This window comes from Tyto alba, unplaced genomic scaffold (genome assembly GCF_018691265.1).
Source record: "Tyto alba isolate M040663 unplaced genomic scaffold, T.alba_DEE_v4.0 Super-Scaffold_14, whole genome shotgun sequence".
In the NCBI taxonomy this organism is placed as follows: domain Eukaryota; kingdom Metazoa; phylum Chordata; class Aves; order Strigiformes; family Tytonidae; genus Tyto; species Tyto alba.
Window position 1 is genome coordinate 51277926 of NW_024881276.1, and position 27277 is coordinate 51305202.

Genomic DNA, 27277 nt, shown 5'->3' on the forward strand with positions numbered 1-27277 from the left:
TGCTGTGAGATTGAAGAACTGCTGACAAACCAGCACAATCTGTGCTGTTCGTGGTAGCATTTACAGCTGGCATATGGTATTCTTTGTAAGATACCCACATAGCTACGGGGCACATTTTTTGACTTTATAAGATTCTGAAATAATGCAGCAGTTCTGGAGTAGTTGGTTGAACTGTTTTGACACCTGCTGTCCTACAAGCAACGATTTGTACAAATTGCATCAGAAGATGTTACACTAAATGTTTAAGTTTGAAGGAACAAAGCTAAAAAAACAGAAGGTGTGAGAAATGTGGGGTGGTAGTAAGAAAAAAGATATTTTACAAAGGTTTGAAAAAGTAGATGTAAAGTCAAGCACATCCTTAATATAGTCTGTGGTTCCTTAAAACAAACAAACCAAAAAACACAATGTGCAGAATACACTGTAAACATTCAGCTTCTGTTGAAAGATATTGGTGAGTACCTTTTACCTTATCAATACCTTGCAAATACCTTGATTGCTTACATTTTTTTTTATGGAACCTCAAGTGATTTCACATTGACTAGTAGTACATATGCACATATAACAAGAAACAATATCAAGTTTTGTTATGAATATAATCCGTAAGTGTACTGTGATTAGAAGAGAAGGAAAAAAATACACTTGCTTCCTAGGGAATAAAAGAAAATCTTTATCATAACATGCTTATAAATTATTTATTTTCCTTTTTTTTTTTTTTTTATTAGTCTGACATAATATAACAGAAAACAAGGGAATAGGACTTATGTGCATGCTGAATGTAGGCCTTCTGCTGTTTTGTAATAGAAGCTGTATTATAACACTGAGCTACAGCATATGCTGATGTGTTGAATGTGGCCTTTGGCTGTGGGGAAAAAAAAGTGTTGGCCATTTTCTTGTGTGGTTACTTTGACCAGTTTTATAGCCTCTTGTTTAATACCCTTTTGATTGCCAGAGTGCTTGGAACCTAACTCACACTGATGTCTCTATTGGACAATATATTTTAATCAGCAAAACAAGTAGATAGACTGCTGTGTGTATAGGCTAGAGGAATAAAAAAGTGACAATGACAGTGTAGAATACATCCAGTCTTGCTGTGCAGCTGCCAACTTCCTGTTGGCATGGAAGGATCTCCATACTCCATGATTCCCCAGCCTTTGACCATTTATTATTTGTGGCAGTCTCAGAATCCTTATTTCCAAAAGAGAAAAGACATAAGCAAGCAAGGGTAATGTAGATAATAGTGAAGAGGCAACTTGCTGCGGGAGCAAGAGGCACAAGTCAGGGCCATGCCTGCTGCTTAACCCTGGTTTGTGTTTGTGTAGAGCCTCTTCCCATGTGGTAACGACACACAGTACCTCAGCAGTACCTGCCACCACAAAGAGCTGCAGGAGCTAGTCTGTATGAATTATTAGTTCAGTGGATATCTTGAAATAGGTCTGATTATATTCCTTGTTGGGTGGAGAGAACCTAAAATACTGATGGTCATACTTACCTGTTTAACTGCCATCCAGTTAAGTCATGGTGGGCTGAGATAATTGTTGTGACCTTTCTGTTCATCAAAGTGCTTAAAGCAAGCAGAGGCCCACGGACTTGCATGACTTTGTCATTGTTCTGTTGGTCAGTTAATTTGGGGCCATTTTTTAATTCATCAGGATCCTGAAACTTGATGTTTTACAGTTCCTGGAGAGTTCAGGAAATGTAGGTCTTGCCAAGAGACTCTAATGGAAGTTGGAGGTAGGTAGATCCTCATCTTTCCAATATGAATAGAATCTCTTTCCCGAGTCCATAGCAAAATGCAGCTTAAAGCATGATACTGCAGTCCTCCATTGTAAAAATCTGTCTGCATCTTGCATTTCCAGTGGGGGCATGTAATAGGGCAAATCCATCCTTTATGGCAGATTCCACATCCCAATCTCTATTTCTCTGAACTTCAATCAGATTTCAGAAAGTTCTGATGAGTTGCTGTTCCTTGTAGCTCTGATGACAATGTAAAACAACAACGCGTGTTGAGAAAAGCTGTCATGAGAAATGAAGAAATAAAGGAGCTCATGTAACATCGAGCAGTTACTTGGCTATACCTGCTGAGGGCTCATATACAGCCCCATGTGTATAACAAAGGATATGTGAACAGTGTTGGGCAAATGAGACATGACAACATGGATTAGGTCACAAATCCCTTCCAAAGGAAAAAGGTCTGTGTGATTTTTGCTTGCTGGTGAGAGGGACATTCGTGCTGTGAGCAACTTTTGGTGGGGCTCAGTGCCAAGAGTTAAGCTAAGAGAGTTAGCTGGGGAAAGGAATTGGTAGTGCAGCTTTGAGAACCAAAAGGCAACAGTTTCCCCAGGAATCCCTAAAGCTGTGACAAGAGGTACTCACCCACCAAAACTCAACTTGAAAAGCGCTTGGGACAAGATACAAAACCTGCAATTGTGTTGACACAGCAGTACTTTTGTTTAGTATTGACTTCTCAGCCCATCAGCAGCTCTATCTCTTTCACTGTGTTTGGAGCACAGACTAACTGCTTAGTGACAGAGACCAGGACAGAAGGGGCAGAAGGTAACCCTGCCTTTGGATAGCATAACAAAATACCTCCTTAGCATGCTGAAATGGACACTTAGCAATGTAAAATATGTGACTTTGCCTGAATTCTGAGCTGTGTTCAAAGGTGGGATGTAGCCCCCCAATGGTGTGAGTCGTTTGTAACCACTAGCTCCTGGTGGTGTAGTTTCAGACCACCTCACAAAGTAGATGTTTTTGTCTACCTAAGGTTCCTGAGACCGAAAGACCTCTTCTGCTGTCTCTCCTCTTCCTGTTCTGTGATCTTCCTTGCTAACTGTTGTCTTTCTCTGTTTAATCAAATGTCCTGATCACAGTTTCCAGTATCTTTTTGATACCTTAACATTTTTTCTTTGCACAGCACATCTTCAGTTTCTTTTAAATCTGGAAAGAAGTAGATCTTGTCTGCTCTTTCAGACTGCCCATTCTGGTTTATGGATTAAAAAAATATTCTGTTGCTATCCTTTGAGCCATTATGTCAGATTTCATTCGCCCCCTTTCTTATCCTCACGTATAGTATTCTCCTATTGACTTTGGTTCTTTCTTTTTGTATTGCAAGTTTTAGCCTCCTCTGACTTAAAAAGAAAAAACCCCAAACCTTCACCACATATATGCAAATAGATTAATTAGCTCCATTTGCCTCTCCAAATCTTGTGTCATCTCCCTTTCATCTCTCAAACCCTTTGTGTTAATTCTCTCTGGTCACTCTCCTCCAATTCCAGCCTAAATCTTCATTTTCAGTCTCTCTTGGACAGCTGGCACAGCACAGAAACTTTCAGCCATGAAACCCCTGCTCATCTCTTTCCAGGCAGAGCTCAGAACTGATGCTTCATCCACCTCATCCTTGTCTGATCAGCTCCTTTACTCTGCAAATCTGTAGTTCTTCCTTGTTTTCCCTGTTTTGCACCTCATTTCTACATAGCCCTGTCTAACACACACTGAAGCATCATTTCTACATTGTGAGTTCACCTCTGATGTGGGGCTGATTCCTCCTGGACAGGCTGGAGCCTTAGCTCGTTTCTGACACCTTTCCATGGATCTCTAGCCTTCATTTCAAGTGGAACATGGTTAAGGCAATTTCTGTTCCACTAAGCTTTCCCTGATGTCTCTCCTCTTACTCGCTATAGACCATATTTTCACCTTATGTCTCAGAGCACTGCTCTCCATCCTTGTTTTTTCCCTCCAGCTTCAGTTCTGGACATTGTTTTCCATTTGCTTGAATTGCCCCCGGTGCTTTGGCCTTGCCTCTGTGAGAGCATGGTTCTGCCATGCACCAGGGTGGGGAATCAGGATAAGCAAAGAGAGAATAGTTCCTTTGTGACTTTCCTGTTGGAAATGATGTGTACAGGTGGGTTAAATCAAACATGCTTGGTACAGTCCTTCACCCATGGGATTAAACTAATATGAGATTATTTAAGATCTCTTTGACATTTCCTCCACCTTTTTTTCTTGTTTGGAATTATCTCTGAGATATTTTGTCTTCTGTGCATAACAATCATCTCTCAGGACCAGAGAAGAATCTCCTATATCATTGCTTTTCTGCAAGTTTGCAAGTTGGCAGAAACTCATCCATCCACTCAGTACTGTATGTGATTTGTGGTATTGTGGTGTAGGTTGTATGAAATGCTGTGGACTCTTACTAATTCATGGTAATTTTGCTTTATATAAAACTAACTGTGGCCTGTTAAGAAAGGGAAGCTCTAGTGCAACTGACACAAAACTCAGCTTCTGACTTTAGAAGAATTTGTATAATAATGTTTTGAAGGCCTCATTTCAAGAGAACTAATTTTATACAAAGCATCTGCCAAAGGTAGCTTCACTGATTAAAAGCCATCCCCTTGAACTTTGGTGTGGCTGCTGCTGCTGTGTAGAACTATTTATAGATCACTTCAAGTATCCAGAGGGTCAAGATGTTAATTAATCCTTGCAGATCCTTGTGCCGTAGGTATGTTTAAAACTCCATCTCATTAATGAAGGAACTGAGCCAGAGAGGTGATGTGATTTGGCAAATGCTGTTCTGTACTAAATAAGAAACCAAGCCAATATTAGCTCTAAAACGCTTGGTTTCTGAGAAAAAAAGATGCCTGTTTGCCATGAAATTCAAGTATGTCAGTGCTTGCCCCAACCCTAGACTGGAATGAAGAGAGGAAAGCAATCACACTACAAACTATTACAGACCATGGCAGTTTAGCAATAGGGGGATGCTTCATTTTCACACCTCAGTTGAAAAAAAAAGAATGCATTTAACATTTTTAAAAATAAGTTTTATATTAAACCAAGTTTTATATTGGATCCGTCTGTAAGACTGACCCAAAATGTGTGAATCTGTTTTTCAGCCCTCTATAGACTGTAAGAAACCGAAGACTGTGTATTGATGTCATACTTCCCTTTGAATTTACTGTAAAACCTAAGATTTTACCTGCGACGTAAAGCTGCAAGATGGTAGTCATCTCAGTGCAAGCTTTGCATTGGCATGTGGGTTTGGATGGATGACTGACACTTCTTTTATCAACTCATTTGTCATTTACAGTTCATGCTTTTTTTGTTGTTGCTGTTTTTGCAGTAGCGTCACAGCTTTATGTAGAAACCAAATGTAAGGATGATAGTCTTTACCATTATTTCTCAAAGTTGCTGTTGTATCCAGTGGGAGATTTTGTCTGAGAAAGCATGGTGAAAAGCCAGGTCACTTAAACAGTCATTTAAAGCATGTAGTCCTTTGAAGTTATTTTATTTCACAAAAGATGTGATTTTCAGTGATGAATTAAGGAATAATCTAGCTACCCTATGCAGAGGCTGTCATTCGAAGCTAATCATACGATATAAGGCTTTGCTAGTTTATTACAAAATTGGATGAGTACTCAGTAATTTAATGCCTTTTTTTTTTTAAATGTAGATGTGGAAACAGTGTGTCGTGTTTGATATTCTAGGTCTTGGCCATTGAAATAATAAATTGGCATTTCAGGTTTGGCTCTTATAAGTTGTTCTTACAATTTATTGAATACACGACTCAGAAATAACAAGACACGTTGATTAAGTCCTGGGACCCAGGCTTGGGAAAGCTGGGTGCTATTAGCTCCTCAGGCTGCCCTGCAGGAAAGCTTTGGCCAGAGCACCCCTCACTGGGGCATCTTTGTTTTGGTGATCTAAGAAATGATCAGGACTGTACTGACCTCTGCTGTCAATCGTCTTTGTAGACCTGCCAAGTATAGCTGCTGGGTACGGACTATAAGGTGGTATTAAAAAGATGTGTGGGGCCCCTAATAACCAGGTTTGTTTTCAGTAGCACCTACAAACTGCCTTGGCTGATTGAATGTGGAAGAAAGTCTCTTTTTCTAGTGAACAAACACCTTTTACTGTATGGGCTACCACTCACGTATAATTTTCCAAAAGCTTGTAGGGAGGGAATCAGTCTCTCTATTCCTTGCAGATCCCGGTGCACTAAACCTGAGTACAGGTGCAGTATAGAGCAGTGTAATGACCCCTTAAAAAGTACCCCAAAGTGTCCAGTACAGTTTTAGTGGCCCTGAGTTAGACTTTTCACTGTAGACTTGTTAGTTTCTTTGTCACTTAAAACTGGTCTTGCTGTGTCTTAGTTTTTCATACTAAAGTATCTCCGAATACTTAATTTAATGAACTTGTACGATAAAGGTTGGCCAAAGGACATGCTGAAAAACAAACTGACTAAAGCTAGTATTTTGGCAAGCCCTGCTCAGGCTGATATCCAGGCTGCCTGCCATTCTAGCTGTGATCACACTTACTGCCTGCAGATATCCTGGAAAGAAGAGAAAGGTGGTCACTGACGTGGCTTCAAATCAGTAAAGACTGAACTTGTACAGTTCCTTAGAAACACAGGTGAAGGGAATGAGCAAGCTAACTGGCTCAAAGAGTCTCTTTTGACTTTTTATCCCTCTTTTACAAAAAGAATCACCAGGATAGCTTAGCGTGACAGTCCTTAGGTCACTAAATACATATGGGTGTTTTGTGGAGTTTTCAGAGTGGAAATAGTATGTGTTATGTTTATTGTAATTTAACTTAAAAGTAGCTATTTGAGTTCATCCGCTTTGGGTTGAGTTTTTACTGAAAAATATATCTGTATTGATTATGTAAGGAAAGCCAGGCTAATAAACAAACTGCCAAACAATCCCTTTTCCCCCCAAACCGGAAAGAAACAGAAATTTTGTAGCTGGACAATAATCTTCTATAAATATTTTATATTCTGTTCACACTGATAGAGCAGCAGGGTACAGCACTATTCCTCAACAGCTATCATGCTGCAAACTGCTCAGGATCTTCTCTTTCTTGTGGAGTTCCACACAGAAATTCCTGTGACTCCTCTCGAGAACCAGTGGCAATAACACCATGAGAATTTTGATGAAAAAATGTGAACTCTGTAGCCCCTCCTTAGTCTTGATATACCAATAAATGAAAAATGTCATCCTTGTCACTTGTATAACCATAAACAAAGTCATCAGACTAATCCCACTGTGTTACTTTAAGCTGTAACTGTACTTTCAGAAAGATTGCTTTAAATCTACAGACAAGTAGTGGAAGTAATATTGTATTTCTTAAGACCACTTGCTTAAAAGGATCTTATGGCTAGCCTCCTCTAAGGTGAGAGAACATTGTTCCTGCAGAACAATGCAGGAAAATGCAGAAATGCAGAGCATCTTCTGACAAACCTAGTGTTCTTTACAACATCTGTTGTTGAGTTTTGGTTGCATTTTGGAAATGTAGGACACACTTTCTTTTCAGCAGGGACTTTGTTAATAAATTTTGACCTTAACAAATGAACATAGAGCAAATAAAATTGAATTATTTTGTCACAGGGGAGGAAACAAAGTGATATAAACTGCATTTCAATTCCTTTCACCTTATGATACTCAAAAATACTTAGGATTTGTTTGTTTGTTTTCCAGAAACAGTCCTATATGAAGGAAACAATGGGCAGGTGAGCATCTGTGTTTTCCTTGCGTTTTATTCTCTCTGGAGATAACAGCAGGGCTGAGTTGTGACATTTTGTAACCTTCTTTCTCTTTTTCTTGTCAGCTCCTGTGCTGATTGGTCATGTGGGTAAGTAATTTTCACTTTTTAAAGGCTCTTTTTTCTCCAGTTCTTGCTGCTGCTGGAGTTGATTTGTGCACTGAAGATGAACAAAATTCACCTTTGTGCAAAAGGGCATATAGAAAAGTGTGGTGGAGAGATTCTGTGGTTCTTGCATGGGAACCTCTTTCACAGCATGCTTGGCATGCTCAAAATATCTCAACCAATCTGGGGCTTGCACTTTTGCTGAAGTATGTCATCACCTTGTTGGCCATCAGACACAGATGCAGGCTATTTACCTGAAGAGGTTTAATGGGAGAAATCTATTTTGGGAAAGTGCCCATAGTTAGTTGTCTTCCAGTTATCTCATGAACCTTTCCCAAAGGCTTTAAGGTAGTCCTGGTCATCATTACAAAAAGCAAGAAAGAGGAATGTTTTTGAAATGCTTTCTAAAAAAACTTTTGAAAAATATACTCTAAAACAGTTACAAGGGGAGTTAGCTGCTTGGGGTCCTCACGCTTTTAACAAGGCAATAAAAATGAAAACTAGTTCGAATTTGGCTTCTTTTTACCAAAGCAAACCTGAATTGTCTTGTTACTTTCATGTCTTATTTGAACTGAGAGGAAAACCAGTTCAAATTATTATTACTCCATTCCTACTCAGAACTTAATCTAAGCTGTTATTTTTAGAGCAATTCAAACCCAAACAACCTAGTGCTGAACTCATCTGAAAAGTTGGCAGGTTCAATTCCTTGCTTTACGGGCCATATAAAGCTATGATAAATATGAGTAATGAATTTACTGGGAAGAGTAATCACTTTCTAGATTAAAAAAAAAAAAAACAAAAACAAACAAACAAAAAACAACAACAACAACAAAAACCAAAACAAAACAAAAAAAACCCCAAAAACAAAAACCAACACAACTTCTCAAATTAGGTATACTCATAATGTTTTCATAACCACAACATTATATATAAAACTTAGTAACTTTGAGACGATAAGGGCATAAGTGATTCCTAAGAGATTGGTTTCTCTCTGTCCTGTTGAGCTGAACACTCCTCTGACAAGAGCACACCCCAGAGCCTCCAGGTCAACTGGGTAGCGTACATCTGTTCAGAACTTTCTATTTTGAGACAATAACATTGACTAAACTTTTATATGCTTTTATTTTCAAAGAGAAAAAAAAAAAATCTTGTCCTTGTAAATTTTGTGGGTCTGATTCTTTCTCATTGGCACCAGTCATTCTCTAGCTTAGCTCTTTACATGAATGGAACCACATCTTATTTATGAGAAAATGTGAATTCAGAGATACAGTTATTTCAGTTTTAATGTTGAAGGCTCTGAAAAAATTCATTTTTCTGAAGAAGTTGGGTTTGAAAACCTACTGTATCCCTCTATGTGATCATTCAGGAAATCTAGTAAATGTAGAGATATACAAGGAATTAGGGTCAATGCTCATTAATTGAGAGTCACTGCATACACTGGGCTAAACAACCTAGCAATGCAAAGAGCCTAGCATTTGATTGAGAGTTGGATGGGAGTGATTAATGTTGTACTTGTACAAAAGCCATCTTCTCAAGTGCTTTGTGACAGGCATTAAAGGGGCTCCAGTAGACAACTGTTAAACTTCACCCAACTCAATTAACTCTGAGGCTGTGTTGCATCTCTCAAAAATACACTGCTTTTATCCCAGTATACGTTTCTTGAGATTGTTCATAGTTTTAGGATGGGACCTTTGTGATTACAGTCAGTTTAAACTTCAGTTTTACTGTATCTTTTCCTCTAAAAGTTGTTGTTTGTCTTGTGCTTGGATATGATAGTGCTTTATGACATAAAGAGAGGGATACAGGACAGAAGCAGTGAAACAGAAACATGTAGATTTGCTCCAGATAATGGAGTATCAGGAAGAAATTAATATAAATTTAATATAATAATAATTGGCAATATAATTGGCAATATTAAAAAACCCAAACTTATTCTAAGAGCGTTCTGGACATCTTAGAGCAGTCATGGTTTAAGATGTGAAGTTTGTAAGCCAGGGTCATGTAAAAACAAAGCCTTGATTGGTTGTCATGGGTAGAAGATGTCTCGTCTAACTTTGGATGTCTTCCATCAAGAGGAGTAAGTGAGCCATCTCAGTATTGCCAACTGCCAACACTATTATTTCCTGCAAAAATATGCTAGACCTCTTGGTACACACCAGAATAAAACGAAGACCTTTTTAAAATGTTCTGTGAGAAGTCAGAGTAGGTACCTGACCCAGGATCACCCTCAGTGGCCCTGGGCCCGGCGTGGGAAATCCTCCTGCCCAGGAGGAGACGGGAGCAGGTTCTGCCGTTTCCCGGCCAGCGCTGTCGTCGCCTGCTGACCCACGTGTGCAGGGAGGGGCTGGGGCGGTGCGGGGCAGTGCTGTGGTATGAATGTGGCTGTCGCACCCCACAGCTGTGCCGTCTGTGTCAGAGCGGTCTCACGTCTCAAGGGATGGCACGACTAACCCAAAGCTGGTGCTTTAGGAATCTAGATGGTCAAGTGAAGCTCCCACGTGGCCAGAGAAGGACGGGCTTCTCCAGAGGATGCCTCGAAGCAGGGGTGTAGCAGGGGTGCTCTGACTTGGCCTCTGGTGAACTCCAGTTTCTCTGATGAATGTGCAGAAACAGTCATTTCAGTTTGGAAGCCTAGAAGTAGGCATATTTGTCAGTCTGCTCACTGATAAGAACAGAGGAAATTTGGCAGTAGGTTTGTTTTCTAGAGCATAGCCTAGGCACAAGAATCTAGAAGAGTATTTTCTTTTTATGAAAAAAATAATTAATCACCAATGACCAATCTTCTTTTGCTGTGCAACAATTGTTTCTGTGAAATGATTTCTGAATTTGGGGCTGATCTGGAATGGAAGACAGGCCCTTGATATCTTTTGGTCATTTTAACTACACTACACCTCTAGATTAAAGCAAAACTGCTGAAAGCTATGAACAGCTGTAGAATTGATACTGTGACTTAAATAATTTATTACATCTCTCATAATCCTACCTAGATATTAATACTGTGTGTCTAGCTGGAAAAAGCTGGTTTCAGCCAATTAAACGCTATGATAGTTTTAGCATAGCCTACAGAAAGGTGGCTTGTACTTGTGTAATTTACCTCCCAGAATAACTCACAATCTGGCATTACTGACAATTGCATGACATCAGGATGAAAGTTTGTTCCCATAAGGCTAGTGCATGCATTCATATAAATTAAATGCACAGCTAGTGTGGCCTTTTAAGGAACTGAGAGATTAAACTAAGTACCACTGAGGAGAAAACCTCAAAGGAAAAGTAATATATGGGACATAATCCAGATACGTATAGAGCAGCCCAGTGGACATTGTAGAGTTTTGCCCCAGTTGGAAGTCTGGAAGCACTACATCAGCTAAAGACTTTTAATGATTGATTTATTCAATAGGCCATTGGGACTTTGCATAGTGATTTTTTTCTCTCTTTATACTGGAGTATGTCTCATGACAATAGAACGGTCATTTTGTCTAATTCCTGGGTGGTCAAAAGACATCTCGAGAATCAACTGAAGGCAAAGGAGTAACACAAAATTGCTTCAGTAGAAAACTACAGCTTTTATGTCATAGCCTTGCTTGAGTGTTGGTATGCACAATAACATACGGAGGAAAAGATAGGGACTATGGGATAGTTGAAAAGGATTAATATAATGCACTAGTTTTTCACTTTTTCAGAAATGGCTGTTGATGTCAAATGAATTAAATAGAAGCATGTGTCCCTTCTGACTACTACTTGCTGATTCTGGACTCACTGAAATTAGTCACAATAAATCATGTCCAAACTTTTGTTCTGGCCATATTCTCTGCTTCAAAATACATTGGCAAATTTAAGATTGGTGTTTCATCAGTGGTGGCAACAATGGTTGATGACGTATCAACTCAAATTTTGTACTGTTTATCTAAATGTGCTTCATGAAAGAAAAAGAGTTTCTCTTGTGTGCTGGGATAATTTCAACAGTTCAGCAGTTCTGCCTGCAGTGAAGTAGAAGCATACCTGAGCTCCTTTACTGTCTGCCTGTGGACTTGGCAATGATACTGCTCATTTCAGAAATTTTTGAGCATCTGTACCCAATGTGAGGAGTCCCACACTGCTCCTCTTCAGTTTTGTATTTCCTTTTGTGCTCCCTACTGTCAGGTAGCCAATATGAAATGTTTGTCCTGCTTTAATTAAAACCAAAAGAGATCAAAATTCAAGAATTATTTAAATGAAAATTAAGATAAATGCAAGTACAATTTAAAAAGAAAAGAATCTGAGTACAAGGCTCAGTCTTGCATTCTGTACTTATATAAAAATACTTCTGAAATCACAGACTTACTTAATTCAAGGTTGTGGGATTAAACTATTTAAGAAGGAGAAAATTGGACCATAAAAGGATTTTCCCCTCTTTGTACAATAAGAACATTGAAATAGTAATGTTTAAGAAAAATAAATGCTTGACATAGCAAATTAGACTTTAGGACATCCAAATTGATAAACAATTATATCAATCATTGATAAGCTGAGGGATGCCCAGAATGTGTAGTACAAATCTGAAGTTACCTTCTCTAACTACAGAGCTGAGTTTTTGTTAAACCTTGAGGAGTAACATATGTTACTAATACCTTTATAAAATTTTGGAGTGGGGGTGCATGAAATAGTATCACCAATGCCCTGTTTGACGGGTCCTGTGTGATATTTCTCCTTAATAACACAGTATGGCTACACATAAAGAATTTGCTTAGGCTTTGCAGTTGCCTACAAGTCAATGGGACTCTGTATATGCTTTGATGGACTGGGAACTGTTGAGTCTTTTCCTGACATGACTGATGTCACACAGAAATACGTATCTTGGGGTTTGAAAAAGGGGAATATAGGCTGTATTTCTGAGCTGTGTTTGCTTTATTAATACGCATAGACTGTCCATAAGCACTATTTACTTCAGATCAACTTTAGAGGCCTTTATATGGGTCTTGTCTTACACCTGCCTAGATCCTGGTGCCTAGCAGAGCTGCATGATCTGAAACGGGTTGTTTCTGCCGAGGAAACACAGTGCAGTGTTGTTTGTTCTGCTGCGTAGACATCTGCTTGTGTATATACCTTCCTGCCTCTCCATACATATGTGTATGTTTTTATATTTTGCTTAATGCTCAGCCAAGGTGGTCCAGGGCATCACTCCTGCAGGTAGGACAATAGAAATTACATTTCGTATGTATGTGTCTCAAATTCACAGTAAGTTGTTGCTGGAACATAGTCCCTCCACCTGGAGTGGCTTGCTTGTGTAGGTATAGTTAAAAAATAAAGCCTGGGCCCCGGATTAATCCTGGGGCAAAAAAAAACCCCTCAGATTTTAAGTGGTGTGAATGAATGTGAATTTGAATCTGTGTTTACCTTGAAGAGCAGTATGTTCAGGCAAATGAGTATATGTATTGTCATGTGCATGTTGAGTGACTTCCTTAGAGATCCCTAGTACTATTGTTCCTTTTTTAGGAGATTAATAAAGTGGGCATTTGAAAAATTAAAATGTTAAGGGGAAGTAGAAGGCAAAGAGAAAGCAAGCCTCACTGTTCTGGTAAAGCAATGAAAAAAACAATGTTGTGCATAAAGTGAGGTTGATTATAGCACAGTTTCTTAAAACAGTATTTTTATCCTCCTGAGAAGAAGTGGTAACTGTTAGTTTGACCAAATTTGATACTTGACTGGTCTCACTTGGTTAGATTGGTTAGGGTTTCACTAGGTGTTATTTAAGCCCTTGGCTTTTAATTTTCAGCCATCTGTGAGCTGGATTTTTGTCTGAAGACTGGTTAGCTATTGGGGGCTTGCATTTAAGAGCTCCTTAGTGCAAGTAAGACTATATTACCAGGCCCTGACAAAGAGCGTTGCCTGTTGCTGCTTAAGGTGATGGGTTTGCTACGCTGTAAAGGACAGTGGCCTTATTCTCCCCTTGCTTTTCAGCACTCTCGTGGTTTCCCCCATGGCCCCGTTTGGTCTGTGGTTGCCACCACATGGCTAACGCGGTGCCCAAGTTGAATTACTAACTGGAGTGCCCTCTTGGAGAGCTGCCGCTCATTTCAGTCAGTGGTCGAGAGAGTCTTCTGGGACCTCTAAAACTTGGAGAATTTTATTTTGATACGTCCGTCACCAGTAATCTAACCTAGGAGTGGTACTCTACTCCAGAAATCTAATTTTAGGCATTTCCATTTGCAAACTGCTCCACTTCTGAAAGTGCGGTTTGCACCATAGCATCCCCTCTGTTTTGTTTTTTTTTTCTTGTCTGCTCTGAGGATTTCTCTTTTAAAACTCAAGCAACTTAGTTAAAATTGATCTTGCAGGGTACAGTGGTGAACACAACTGTACTGGGTGCCCAGGGGCAAGGGGGGGCTGAGGGGAGGCCCAGCCCACCCACCGCAGGGCCCGGCTGGGCCCCGCAGCCATGGCGGTGGCGCCTCGGGGAAAGCGTGTGTAAGAAAGGGCAAAAACACTGCCCAGGGTGAGGAGGAGGGAACGAAAAGAATGAGAAATGGTGGGATTAGGGATCACCAAGCTCAGAAGCGGGGGAGACACTCCGCGGCGCAGCGGGTGTTCCCTGCAGACCGGGGGGGATCCACGCTGGAGCAGGTGGACATTTCCTGAAGGAGCTGCTGCCCCTGCAGAGCCCACACAAGGTAGAGGAGTCAGGAGTGAAGCTGAGCCTGGGAAAGGGCAGAGGATGGGTGGTGTTTTAGTGTTTGCCTGTTTCTTACTACCCAGGCCTATTTAAATATTCAATAAATTAATTTTCTCCAAGCTGAGTCTGATTTGCCTGTGGAGGTAATTGGTAAACGATCTTTGTGCTGACTCAGAAGCTTTTTCATCTTATTTTTCCCCCCTGTCTCGTAGAGAAGGGGGAATGAGAAGAGCGTGTGGGTGGGCGTTTGGCCCTTGGCCGAGGCCAGCCCGCCGCAGAATTGGGTGCTCGGTTCCATTGGTCAGACAGTCATTTAGGTCCTTTTGCGAGGCCCTAAGTTACAGCGCGGCCCTGCAGAAGGCTGGCAGGGATGACGTGGGACCCGAGGGTGACCTGTGCCTCCTGGGGCAGCTCAGGAGCGCCTGGAGGCTCCTCAGCCCACGCCGGGCACCCCCCCGGGGGCATCGGGGTCGAATCCTGTGAGTCTCAGGCTGAGCTCAGAGCCTACCACGGTAAGCTGGGTTTCTCGCCGTCCCCTTCTGAAGAACAGGGGAGTGATACAAGGCTTAGCTAATGTTTTGATATGGATTTGAGCCCTTCAGCTGAACATAACATTCCAAGTCCTGGAGCAGAGTTGTTTCACTGCACGTTGCTTTGCTGTTGTTGAGGTTTTTATTCTGGCCTTAGTGTTCCACTAAACAGTTTTTAATAAGTAAAATCCCAGATTGTTTCACCTCTCCTAAAACGTAGAATCATATTTGCTTCTGAACATACCATCATTAAACACGATGCACTAAAATGTTTTATTTACTGATGCCGTAATTTGGTGAGACTCTGGTATAGATGCCTGTTGAAATTGGTAAGAGTAATGCATCCTTGGAGTTAGGTGAATTTAACTGGAAAACATTTCATCTGACCAATTAAGCAAGAGTTTTTATTCCAGTTTTGAGATGGTAAACAAGTAAGGAAACTACATCCCTCTAAAATACAACCAGTATTCTTAAAAAAAACCTAAATACTTTCAATGTGGGGTTTTGTTGTTTGCTTTTTTTTTTTTTTTTTTTTTTTTGGTTTGAGGTTTTTTAGCAGAAAGAAGTTGATATTTTTTGAATTAATTACATGCGACTCTTTATATGTGTGATGGCAATAGCAGAGAGAATAACAGAGGATATCTTATCTAAATTACACTTGCTAGTAAAATTTGGCTTTCTATTCTGGGAACTCATTCCAAGATTTAGTGAGTTTGTCAGAGATTCGATAGTTATCTTGCACTGTGCTGGTTGAAAACATGTACCAGTGTCCACAAGGTGGAAGCAGACACAAATAACTACATTTCAAATCTTGCATAGAGCTCATTGACTTTAGTTGATCAAGAAAATACATGAAGGTACTATTTAAACTCTTGAATAAGTATTTTCTGCTTTTTTCATCTGGATATTATTTTACTTTTTGCTAGTATTTTATAATAGTTACATAGATCTCACCCTGTCAGTTTCACATTCCCTGAACTTACAAATTCATTAGAGTTGTCTTCAGGTCTGTTGGTGAGTGTAACATGTATCTGAGAGGCAAGGGGAGAAACAATGTTTGAGATGTTAACTCTGTGAAACTATCATATGTTTGATCATATGATTGTGCCTGGGTATCTTTAGTAACTTTGGATCTGGTTGTCTGGGCAGTGCTGGAAGCCTTTGCTTTTGTGAGTGATGGAGAGACTGATTATATGTCCTGAAGGAGGCAAAATATCCATCAGCTCTGAGTGGAGTTTTGCTTGAGGACAGACTGCAAGACCAGTAATCTAGTACGTAAATCAAAAATCAAACCTGGCAAGGCCAGGAACCATGGCTCACATAGTATCAGGGCTTGCATATATTACAGTGAAGACTCCTTGCTGCACTGCTTATTTTATGGCACAAATATGACCACCAATAAAAACAGAGTTCCTTTAGAAGTGAGAGAAATACCTCTGTGCAGTGAACTTCAATGATTTTCTGAAATTCAGTTTCTTTCCAGCATTTAAACTTCCAATCTTACAGATTCGGCTGTACATATAGAAAATATGACAAACCTAAAAAATTGCTTTTTCTCATTCAGGGAAGACTTGTTTCTGTCAGAGTATGTCTCCTGCTCTGGGTAACTTGACAGTTGCTCAGATCTTAGAGAATTGGCCAAGGAGCTTGGGTTTACTGTAAGAGCCATGTCAGAGCTGTTAGTTTTCCTTCAAGCTGACAGTCTTCATCTGATTTTTATCTGAAATATTTTTCACATATGGCCTTGAGTTGTTTTATATGTGTGTGAATGCAATAATTGGATTTAGAAACTGCTGCCTTTTGAACATTTCCAAAAAGCAGAGTAAAAGTCATGATGAAAGAACCCATCTTCTTGCAGTGATTTCAGTACAGTGATGATGTTTTAGTGCACTGGAGAAAACTTTAAAAACTGAGCATTTTATAGAATATTACAGGTTATCTTTGTGTTTTATCTCTGGTCTTCGCATTTGCTTCCTTTACAGAACTTCTAGAAGGCAAAATGTGTTTTTGGGTGGGACTTCAAGTCAGTTGGAGTATAAGGAGGTTAGCAACCTAGAGAGGCACACTATGTGTTGTGTGATGCAACTGACTCAATGTCTAAGTTGCAAACAACAACTGAAATATTGTAAAACCTAATTTTTATGAAGTTACCAGCATAGTAGTAGCATGGAAGATTTATTCTGCAAACATGCTTTTCAGTGTGGCAGCATGAATCACAGATAAATCAAAAACTAATAAATCTCTCTCACCATGTCCAACTTAAATTTCTGATTTTATTTTTATTTAGCAGTAGTGGGACTCCAACTCCAGCTTCAGATGCTGATGTTACGACATTGAGAGGTCAGTTTTCATCTAACTCCAGTAAAGGGTGATTCTGAGTTAATAGAAAATTGAGAAACTCAGTGGTGTTTGGATTTAAGAACGAACTGTGAACTTTTCCATCTTGAATAATGCTGTTTGTGATCTGGAGATCATGTCATATGCTGACATTATTTTGTTATTATATGAAACATGAAAATCCTGGTAGAGAAACTGGGTCTGTGCACTTTTTACTGCACTTAACTTCATGTTCCCCCAAATACATCTGCTTAGACAGAGCATTAGGATTTTATTCTGATTAGCGTATTTTGTACTTTTCCTCAGGCTCTTCAGGTGTTTTTCCTGTGTTGTTTCTGTCATGATGATGGGAACAGGAATCAAATTTTGCCATTGGTTTATGCTTGCTGAACTGCTTCTGTGTCTATTTACATGTACATGCGTATTAAAAAAAAAACCAAAAAACAAAAAAACAAAACCAAACCAAAAAACCCCCCAAATAATACTGCTCTCTTTTAAACTCAGATGCAGCTGCCATTGTTCCTCCCCCTCATGAGATCTCCATTGAGAGTCCTGTGCATGGTAGTGTCCATGAGATTGAAGATGCAGACATTACTGTGAGTGGTTTTTTTCATTTGGTTCAGCATTCTGTTGCCTTTCATGAATAATATTGTTTGTGGTCATTTACATTTCCTAGTACTTGAAGGTGGTGTTAGCATAGTGTGTTAACACAAATTAAGATTTCATAAAAACAGGGCATGAAATTTATAAAGTTTTAAAATCATTTCCTGGGTAGGTGTGTCTGCATTTGCAGAGGCTTTGCAATGCCACTTCCCTGACAGTGAGAGAGAACAGATCAGCTGAGCTGTCAGGTGAGGATTTTGGTAGTGACATAGGACTAGACAGGGAACGCCAAGGGCTCCTGAGAGCCCCGATAAGAATGTGGAGCATTATTATTTCTATGGAAACACAAGACACCTTAAATTTCTGTAGTGGTGTTTCAGGGGTCCACGTGGTACAGTTGCGTAGGACAGCAGAGAGGTGGCCTGGATAGCCTTGAAGATTCCTTCTGATCCTCTGCTCCTTTTCCTCTGCCGACATAGATGCACTTTTCTTTATCATCTTACAGTCACCCTTACCATGATATTTAAGCAAAACTTCCGACACAGGGAAGCCTACCACTCAAGTACTTAAAATGTCTCTGTGAGCTGGCTTTCAGAATTGCTGACCACCACGTAGGTCCCAGGGAAGTATTTGCTTCCAGGAAGCAGCTCCTCTGGATTAAAATTTAAGCCCAAACTCTTGAATCTGTCGTGGTTTGAGCATGGTCGGCAGCCAAACACCACGCAGCCACACTCACAGGGGGCCACCCCTAGAGCACCCTCCCCTGCTACTAAAAAACCCCACCACTCACTCAAACCCAGGGCAGAATCCATCTGCAGTATTCATGGGCCTACACGACTGAAGGAAATTTTGCAAACCAGTGCTATGAATTAGCTGGCTTTTGTTTTCTTATAAATGAAACTCTCAGCTGATTTACTGAGAAGCTGTCAGAGTTGTACATGCTGCATATAAGTAGAAGCTGATTTATGGTACTGGGTTTAACTGTGCACTGTTCTGTAACCTAGTGTGGCTGTGCAACAAAGCTGGGCCAAACTGTACTCTCTTCTAGAGCTTTCAGGGCTGACTGTGGAGCTCTGATATTGCGCTTCCAAGAATAAATACTGAATATGAAATAGGCAGACAGCTTCTGACTCAAGTCCAGGGTCTGGCTTGATGTTACATACCAGGAACACTTGTGCTTTGGTCCCATGTACACCATTATTCTTTTTTGAAACAAAACTGCCTTAAGTATTATGCCTGAGCAGAGAATAGGTCCTTTCAGTAAATCAGAAAGAAACCAAAGTGAGATTGCTCCTGCTACAGTGTTTTCACTCTGTACGGTTACATCACACCTCATCATTGCTCTGTGCAGCCAAAATGCATTGCGCATTACGGGACTAAGAGTGAGCAAAGCTCATCTTCTGCACTCTTAGTTTTGGGGGGCTGATAAATGATTGAAACTAAGTGGTGTTGCAAACATCCATATAGCAGCAGCATACACACGCCTGCTAAGTATGTGTATCTTAAATGCTAACTACCTTTAAGTAGTGTACCAGTCATTATAGTCCTTAACAAAGTTAGCTAGTAAAAATGGGATAAGGGGGGGGAAGAGTATTTAACTAAAAAAATTTTAGAGGGTCCCTAAACAATGTATAAGTTTGTGTAATGCTCGCTGGTGGCAGCTAAACATTCTGGAAAAAGGGTTTTCCATTTCCTGCACCATACATAGCACAGGCTGCAGTTTTGCTGAAAAGGTCTGTTTTGTTGGCTCTCTTTTTTCCTTTTTAATGGGGAGAAAGCAACAACTGCATGTAAATAGTCAAAGACATTTGGCTAGTTGGCTAAAGGTAACTTAACCCAGCCTTCCCTCCCCCACAAATCTCAGTTTTTTGTTTTAGAACAAAACCCTGAAACATGATCTGGTCTTTCAGTGTACCATGAGGAATAGTATGCTGGTTGTAAAATACTAGGGAACTAAGCAGAAAGTGTTCTTCCCGTGTTGCTCAGTCATTCAAATTAGATTAAAACTTGGAATTCGCTGCAGCCCGTGGTCACCATGATAGCTACACACTTCCCTGATGCATTGCACAGCCACTGCCGCGAGGCTTCTTGGGCAACTGTAGTGCAGACCTACCAGCTGAAGCCCACTCCTTTAGCTCAGCAGAGGACCCTGAAGATCCCCCTGGTATATCCAGGGGCATCCTCCACTTACTGAGGCTGAACAAAACAGGGGAGTGTTCTGAATGTAGAACTTGGCAAAGGTAACTTGTCCAGGTGGGATAGTAAATAGGAGCCTTGTGAAAAATTAGTAAATTTGGGGTGAATCACCCTACTGCTGACTGGGCTCAAGTGAGCTGTTCGTGTAGCCATAGTTGCACTTTAAATTGCCTTGTGAACGTCCCACACAATTTCCCTTTGTAGCTGAGGTCAGCTAGACGGCCTTGTACTAGAGTAAAGATGTGCAAATGGAAAATAGAATTATCTGCAATACAGGAATTCTCAAAAAAAATATTCTTGCTCAGCAGATTGCCTCATTAATTGCCACCTCTGTCCCTAGAGGCTTCATGAGAACTCCATTGTAGTGCAAGGCAAACGGGTATGCTGATGGCTCAAGTAAGCATGCTGTGCTTTGGACTGCAGTTTTCACACGCCACTAAGTATATCCGTGACCGGCAGTGTGGCCCACCAATAATGCCCTGATGTGTTCCTGTCCGTACTGCATTTATGGAGAAGGCTCAGGTTTTCTGCCCCATCACAAGCCAGAGAAACATCCAGGTTTGCAGCAGCTGGAGCAGTTTCTGGCCCATATAAGACAGATGTTTGGATCCAAGCTTAGGAATGTAGTGTGCTGTTGACAGATGGCAGACCATATGTACATACATACCTAGGGATGCTTTTAACATGGAGAAAATCCAGGATAGGGAATCTGATCTGTGGTGAGTAACGAGGATTTTTTTAATTGGAAAAAAAAAAAACAGAGGGCAAAACAACAACAAAAGGCATTAAATCACCTCTTGTTTTCTCCCTTCTTCTTCGCCTTCCAGATCAATAATGAGATAAAGAAGGAGGATGAGAAGCTAGTGAGACCTGTAACTGAGCAGATGATCGAGTTCCGCATTTTGATTGCTGGTGAAAAGTACAGTGAGGAACTGAGCGACCCAGCTGCTGTGAAGCATCAGCTGCTCTCTGCACAATTCATTCCTCAGGTGATTACCTTCCTGGACTTCCTTTTTCTTTTTGCTGGCTCTGCAAAGCAATAGTAGCACATGGCACTTGTGTTAGGGCTGCCTTTTTCTCCTGGGATCTGCAGAACCAGCTTAGGGATTTTGCTGCCTGAGGCAGGCTGGAAAATACTCACCCGCTGTGAGAATACACCATTCTGTCTGACATGCTGCCTTTCTGAAGCTGAGGAGTGCCATACCTTGATTGTGGGTAGCATACCAGTTGCCAAAGACCAATCACTCTAGTTTTCTTTCTGTGTTGCTCATGAAATAGCCTGCAATCATTTTTGCAGGAAGAAGAGGTAAAAGTATGCTTTTGGGAGGAATAGAAAATGATGCTGAACCCCTGAATGGGGACATAATCTAAATGGAACCTTTCTGATGGACAGCTCGCTCTCTCCCCCTGCCCCGCCCCACCCCGCTTTCTGATTTCCTTGATTTGCTTTGCCCCATGTTAGCAAAAGAAACTAAGCCAGATGTTATTAATAAATGAAAAACATTTCCACTTATTTTAGTCCTTTTAAAGACCTATTTCTACCAGGTCTGACTTTGGCCTTACCATCCTGTCAGAATTTTTCGGTACCTCTCCCTGTCTGCCTTACTGCAGTAGAGCTTTTAAACTCTCAGAGAAGTGACATGATTCTCGTTTGCCTCTTGATGCAACTTCATTAGTTCTTAGACTTTTAGAACTTGAAAATCTTCAATTTTAAAGATAAATTTAACATCTCCCTAGTGACCAATCGGCCTAGAGTTTATTTTGGTGCTTTCTAATCTCGTTGTCCAGTTTGAATTCTTCTGTAATGTAGCTGGTTTGAAACTGGGGAGTGAGGAAGATAATTTGAAGGAATTAGCAAACCAGGCTGCCCACACTCTCAGCTGGCAGGGCACGAATCGACTGCGGTTCAGAGCCATCAGCCAGTGCTGAGGCAGTGCTGGAAAGCAGCTCCAGCAATTCAGGTATGGCACAGTGCTGACGCGGAGTGCAGGCAGAAGGCGTACAGGTCCATCTTCTGAAGGGGCTGAGCAGTGAAACGGGATATAGAATATCTTAACATTGACACGGTGTCCAGGTTTTGGACTGTAGAAGAAACTCTGGCATCAGTCTAGAGAATCTGTCTGTACAGAGTAGGTGATAGATGGGGGAAAAAAGTGGCAGACAGCAGAGCTCAGTCATTATTTCAGCTCAGGAGCGACATTTCTTTGAATGAATCGTTGTGCACTGCAGTGAGATACTCTCTGAAATCCAGGCTGCCAAGACAACTTTTGCTCCTCATTTATGCCTAGAATCAGCAGTGTATGTGAGCACATTTTGAAACCCTCCAGCCAGTTCTTAAACACGTGTGTAAATCCCATTGGAGTCAGTGGGAACGAACCATGGTTTAGACTGCTGTGCACCTTCTTCGAAGGAAAAATACATGTGTGTATAAACATATAGATACATGTACACATATATGCATTATTTATTAAAACTCGATTTCAAGTTAATTTCATTTTAATTAAAATTGAATGTTTTAATTTGTATGCTACAAATAAAGTTACTGGCCCACCAAAATACAAATACATATTTGAAATACGATCACACTGCTGTCTCCTAACTTTCCTCTACCTGTTGTTTACAATACTTTTTTCTGTTTTGTCTATAATGATGGTAACTTTATTGCCATCATTTTCTTGGGGCAGAGAGTTTGTCTTCCTTTCTCTTGGGAGAGGCATCTGGGGTGCCACACAGCAGCATATCATGAGGCTTATCTTTCCTCTAGCTTTGCTTCCTCCTTAATCCCATTTAGTTGGGGTTCTCTGAATCCCTTTCACTGGGGCTAACCCTGGGCCAGACCCTGGGCCAGATGGGAAAGAGATGTACTCTTCACTGCAGCCAGAAAGCATCACCACAACTGTCACAAGTTGCTAGCATAGGCTAGACATCTTAATTTTCCTAGTTGTGTGGCCAAGTAGCAATGCCATAGTGTGTGTGTGTGTGGAAGAAATGTCAGATGGGACAGGGTCCACCTGGCGCGTAGATGTTCCACTCCTTTGATCCCTTGCCTGGTTTTCTCTGTGCTTGGATAAAGAAGCTCTTGAAAAAAGAGCAAGTCTGCAGTACTTTGATTGTTTAAGTCTCACCAGAGACAGTTTAAAAATAGGGAGATTGGGGAGGGGAAGAAGAATTTGAGGAGTAAAAAATAATCCTCAACTGGCAAGGATCTTTTGGGAGAAAAAAAAAACAAAAACGGCATGAACTTTCAATATTCTATTTCTGGTTTTTGTCTCGTGTAACACGGTTGACTGTTGAATTAGACCTGGATGTGCTGCCATTTTGCTGCCCTCAGTTGTCTTTTTTGAGCAGCACTTCCAATCACTCCTGAGCCCTTTGCACGTTCAGGGCAGTGGAGATGAGCCATGTTTTACACTATGTAATGCATTAGTGCCACTTAGGAGTCCAACAGGTCCCTGTGCCTGTGGCGGTTGCTGCCCCTCTTGTTTAAGTTAATAAGGTCCAAAGCATTTTCCTGAATTCTTTTTAATCCAGAAAAGTTTGTGAGGTAATGGAAACCTTTTGGGCAGAGAAGGGTTTACACTGCATAAATAAGAGAAAGAACGTAGTCTGCTATGGGCACTGCAGATCTCTGCAGCAGAGTCTTTGAATTTCCCCCCCTTTGAATGTTTCTATACAGTTCTTGGGGGATGCTGGATGCTATTCTTCATACTTTTCCTTTTCTAATAATAAAACAGTGCCACAAAAGCTCTTTCATAAAAAGAGAGAATATTCAACTGTTCTTTCTATTAGATGTAACAGCTTAGATACCATTTTAGAAAATGTTGACAGTACTTTCTGATTTTTCATTAAATGAGTAGGGTGGAGTAAATCTGTGTTAATTTTTTGTTTTCCCCTCAAAATAGATTGAAAGTGTATTTGAAGGACTACCGGGATACAAAAGCATCCATGTGCTGGATTACAGGTAAGAAGATACTGATGCATATGTGGTGACTGAAACTTATCATGTATGATGGTGTGATGTGCTGGCACCACACTTGGAAGAATGTCGGGAATGTGCATGGGAGTTCCTAGGATGTACTAACCAAAAGACAAGTGCTTTCATATTTGGTACCTCTATGTACAGAGGTTGAAATAGAAATACAGAACGGTATGGAAACGTAATCATCTCTTTTTTGCTCCTGGCATCCACCAGAGAATCTCACATGATATGCTTGCCTTGATTTTAAGACAAGGCATTCTTATTCAAGATTCTATCTTAATTTTAAGAGAGAGATTTTCTAATTTAAAATTATTAGCTGATACTTCTTAGTACTGTTGACATGTCCTAGAATTAAACAAGGAACAACACAGAAACCTTTTTGGAAAAATGTGGTGTACTTAAATTTTTTGTCAACTTCTTAGTGTTAATTTAGGATAACTCTAAAGGTTGGTGTTTGGGATACGTAAAGGTCTTTCTCCCTTTAATCACAGCAAAGGTGGGTGAATAGTTTGATAAATGATATGCAATGTTTTAACTCTCTTATAAATTATAAATACTTTTTTTAAAGACTAGTTTCCTCAAATCAATTTGTCATTCAGAATGGTGTTCTAAGATATTTTTGGGAAAAAGGGGATCCTGCATATTACCCATCAAACATCTGACATCTGAGTTTTGGGTACATGGATTACAAATTATTATTTTTCTTGAGTGGACTGGATATAATTTTCAGGATCTAACGAGACTGTTCATGAGTTAAGCTAAATTGTGTTTTCTTTGAGACTTTGTAAACTGTGTTTCTTAGAATTTATTGGCTGGAATATTCTAGCTAGAATATATGCAGGTAACAAAGCAGCTATAGTGAGAACGGTTTTATGGTTGGAATCCTACACCATGTTCAGTTTCCAGCCTGGAAGGCAGCAAAACCTTCCACCTTGGTATCTGCAGCCTAATACATTTGGAAGCTATTGGTTCATTTGAGAAGGCACGTAAAAGGTTGGTACTTCTGGCAAAGAGCTCTGTGCTCTGCTGTGCATGACAAAAAAAATTGTCAGCTAGAGTTTTAGGTAGAATTAGTGAGCCTTGATTTTCTTGGTACTGACAGCAAGTTAGCTGCATTATTTGCAATACAGTGAGATGGCTCTGCTCTGCTGATTCCTTGTGACCAATAGGAAATACCAGTTCAGTAAAAGCAGAACAGTTTGTTATGTAGCAGAATAACTATGCAACGTAAAACTATTTTGCTGTATGCTTCTTCAAATCTGTGTGCCCTGTAGAATACCGAAACAAATTAAAGAAAATGATAAAATTGATTTAACAGGTTTTGCTGTTGTGTTTTGCTTTGTTTCTGTATTCAGCTCTCCTGAGGAGGACAGGTAAAAGAGAACTTTTTTTATAGATACTGACATAATACAGATGGAAAAACATGTTTAGCTGGAGGACACTGGTTTGGGGATTTGTAGTTCTGGCTCCAGAGCGAGATAGTTATCCAGCATAAATATTATGAGGGGGGGGGGGTGGTGTCTTACCAGAAACTGCAAGTAACTGATCTGTTTTGATTATGGATTAACCTAATTTGCTTATTGAAGTCCTAATCATAAAAATCGACTTGGGGAAAATCTTCCTAAACACAAGTCAGCTACTGGGCTAACCTGTGTATAGGAGTCTCTTTTGTGGAGAAAACAAAATTGCTTAATGATGACTCAGGGTCTTTATACTTCGCAGCAAAGTCTTGAATAGATACGGGATGTTGATTATTATAGAAATTAAAACAGGTAAGAAAACCACAGTTCTTCAGCAACGGTAGTTGGCTTAGCTACTTCAAGGCCAGAGGTGCTGCACATCTTAGCTATAGTTTTATAAAAGTTCCTTAGCAGATGATGGGATCAGTTTGGACTTGTTTTTCGTCAGACACATGCAGGTTAAGCATCCAAAATTTTCCTCCTTTTGTTTTTTAAGAATTTCACAAGACAGAAAATTAACTACAGCCTTTAACTTAATCGATGTATTATTTTCTTTTATGTCTTTCTCAGCAAATGCATAACCAGTTTACACAAACAGTTTTACAGAGAATAAGCACTTTAATTTTAGAAGAATGGCTAGAAAACAAAAATCTCTTCACAAACAACAGTGACTTAAAGCCACCCTCTACTACTCTGCAGTTCTGCAGGCTAAGATGCATGCAACTATTCACAAAGGCTATCTTCCAAGCACCAGATGTTTTAGCCCTTTCCAGACAGATGATGGTGTTGTAGTTATTGGTTAGGAATTATTAACTGTAACTGACAGCACAGTTGTATTAAATCTAAATGCTACGCTTGAGGAGCATACTGTATTCCATCTTTGCTGTGCCTTTTCACTACCGCTGTCCTTTTTTATTTCCTCTGCTGACAGTCAGTGCCCACGGTGAGCCTGTGGTGGGCTCATTTCAATGATAGAGCCAGCAGCAAAACTCCAGCAGGCTCCTACTTTTAGTCAGTGTGTTTGCTGATTGTGTCTCTGTACTATCTGGTGCTGGGGCTTTAGAGACTTCTCCGAACAAAGCCATTACTTCGGTAACCCAGGCCAGCTCTGTGGAATGAGGAAAACCTGTCTTTGGAGCACATTCTTCTAACACTTCATAGATTACTTCATTTTCTTGCTGTGCCCAGTGTACAGCCAAAACATATTTTTCTAAAGCTCCCTTGTTTGTATGCCCAGTGTATGGTAAATCTGATTGCTGCCTACGCTGTCAGGTGGGAAAGGACATGCAGACGTATTCAAGAAAAGAAAATTAAGAAAAGGGGGGAAGAGTTAATATGGAAAAAGCTAAGCTATACACAGATATAGAACTTAAAGAATAATGATCAAATGAGTCTAGAAAAATGTTCAGAATTTTAAGATGTATTAAATACCATTTCCTTTCTATTAAAGACATTATTTCAAGCAGATTGACACTGCACAGTGACAGTGATCAGGGCTCCCTGCTGCTACTGCAGATTGCTATTACAGCCAGCCTGTTTCTCCTGGCTGTTTTCGTACCTCGGAGCCATTCCCATCATTGGCATGTCTTAAAGTCATCACTCACACCGCTGTATGCCGGTGGGCCCATTAATAATGACGGCAGAAAGCCAACGGTTTGGTCTGCTTGTGGTCTGTCTCCCATTCGCTAGTAGAAATACAGGGCTGGGACCCGACCAGATGCCAGGTTCTGGTAGCCTTTTTCTTGAGAACTTTGCATAAGTGGAAAGCACAGGCAGGCAGACACGGGTGTGAAAAGGATTAAATTGGTTTGATTTAGAAACTCTGAAAGCAATATATTTTTATATTTAAAAGGAGTATTGACACAGGTTCTTGGGAAAAGGATAT

The 27277-nt window shown here is 40.3% G+C and overlaps 1 protein-coding gene across 7 annotated transcripts in view; it reads left to right on the plus strand.

Moving 5' to 3' along the window:
• IMPG2 (interphotoreceptor matrix proteoglycan 2) overlaps nt 1–27277 on the plus strand; it is a 58582-nt gene that overhangs the window by 14249 nt on the left and 17056 nt on the right. For 3 of the 7 annotated variants that reach the window (XR_004408926.2, XM_033005248.2, XM_033005250.2), the window contains exons 4-11: nt 7470–7501; nt 7600–7623; nt 12775–12804; nt 17105–17157; nt 17659–17750; nt 20781–20942; nt 23856–23914; nt 25288–25305. Coding sequence is in view for 6 of the 7 variants with exons in the window: in XM_033005248.2 (XP_032861139.2) it covers nt 7470–7501; nt 7600–7623; nt 12775–12804; nt 17105–17157; nt 17659–17750; nt 20781–20942; nt 23856–23914; nt 25288–25305 (470 nt within the window). In the remaining variant the exon portion in view is untranslated. The remainder of the gene's footprint in view (nt 1–7469; nt 7502–7599; nt 7624–12774; nt 12805–17104; nt 17158–17658; nt 17751–20780; nt 20943–23855; nt 23915–25287; nt 25306–27277) is intronic. The other 4 variants (XM_033005251.2, XM_033005252.2, XM_033005253.2 and 1 more) reach the window with 4 other exon arrangements.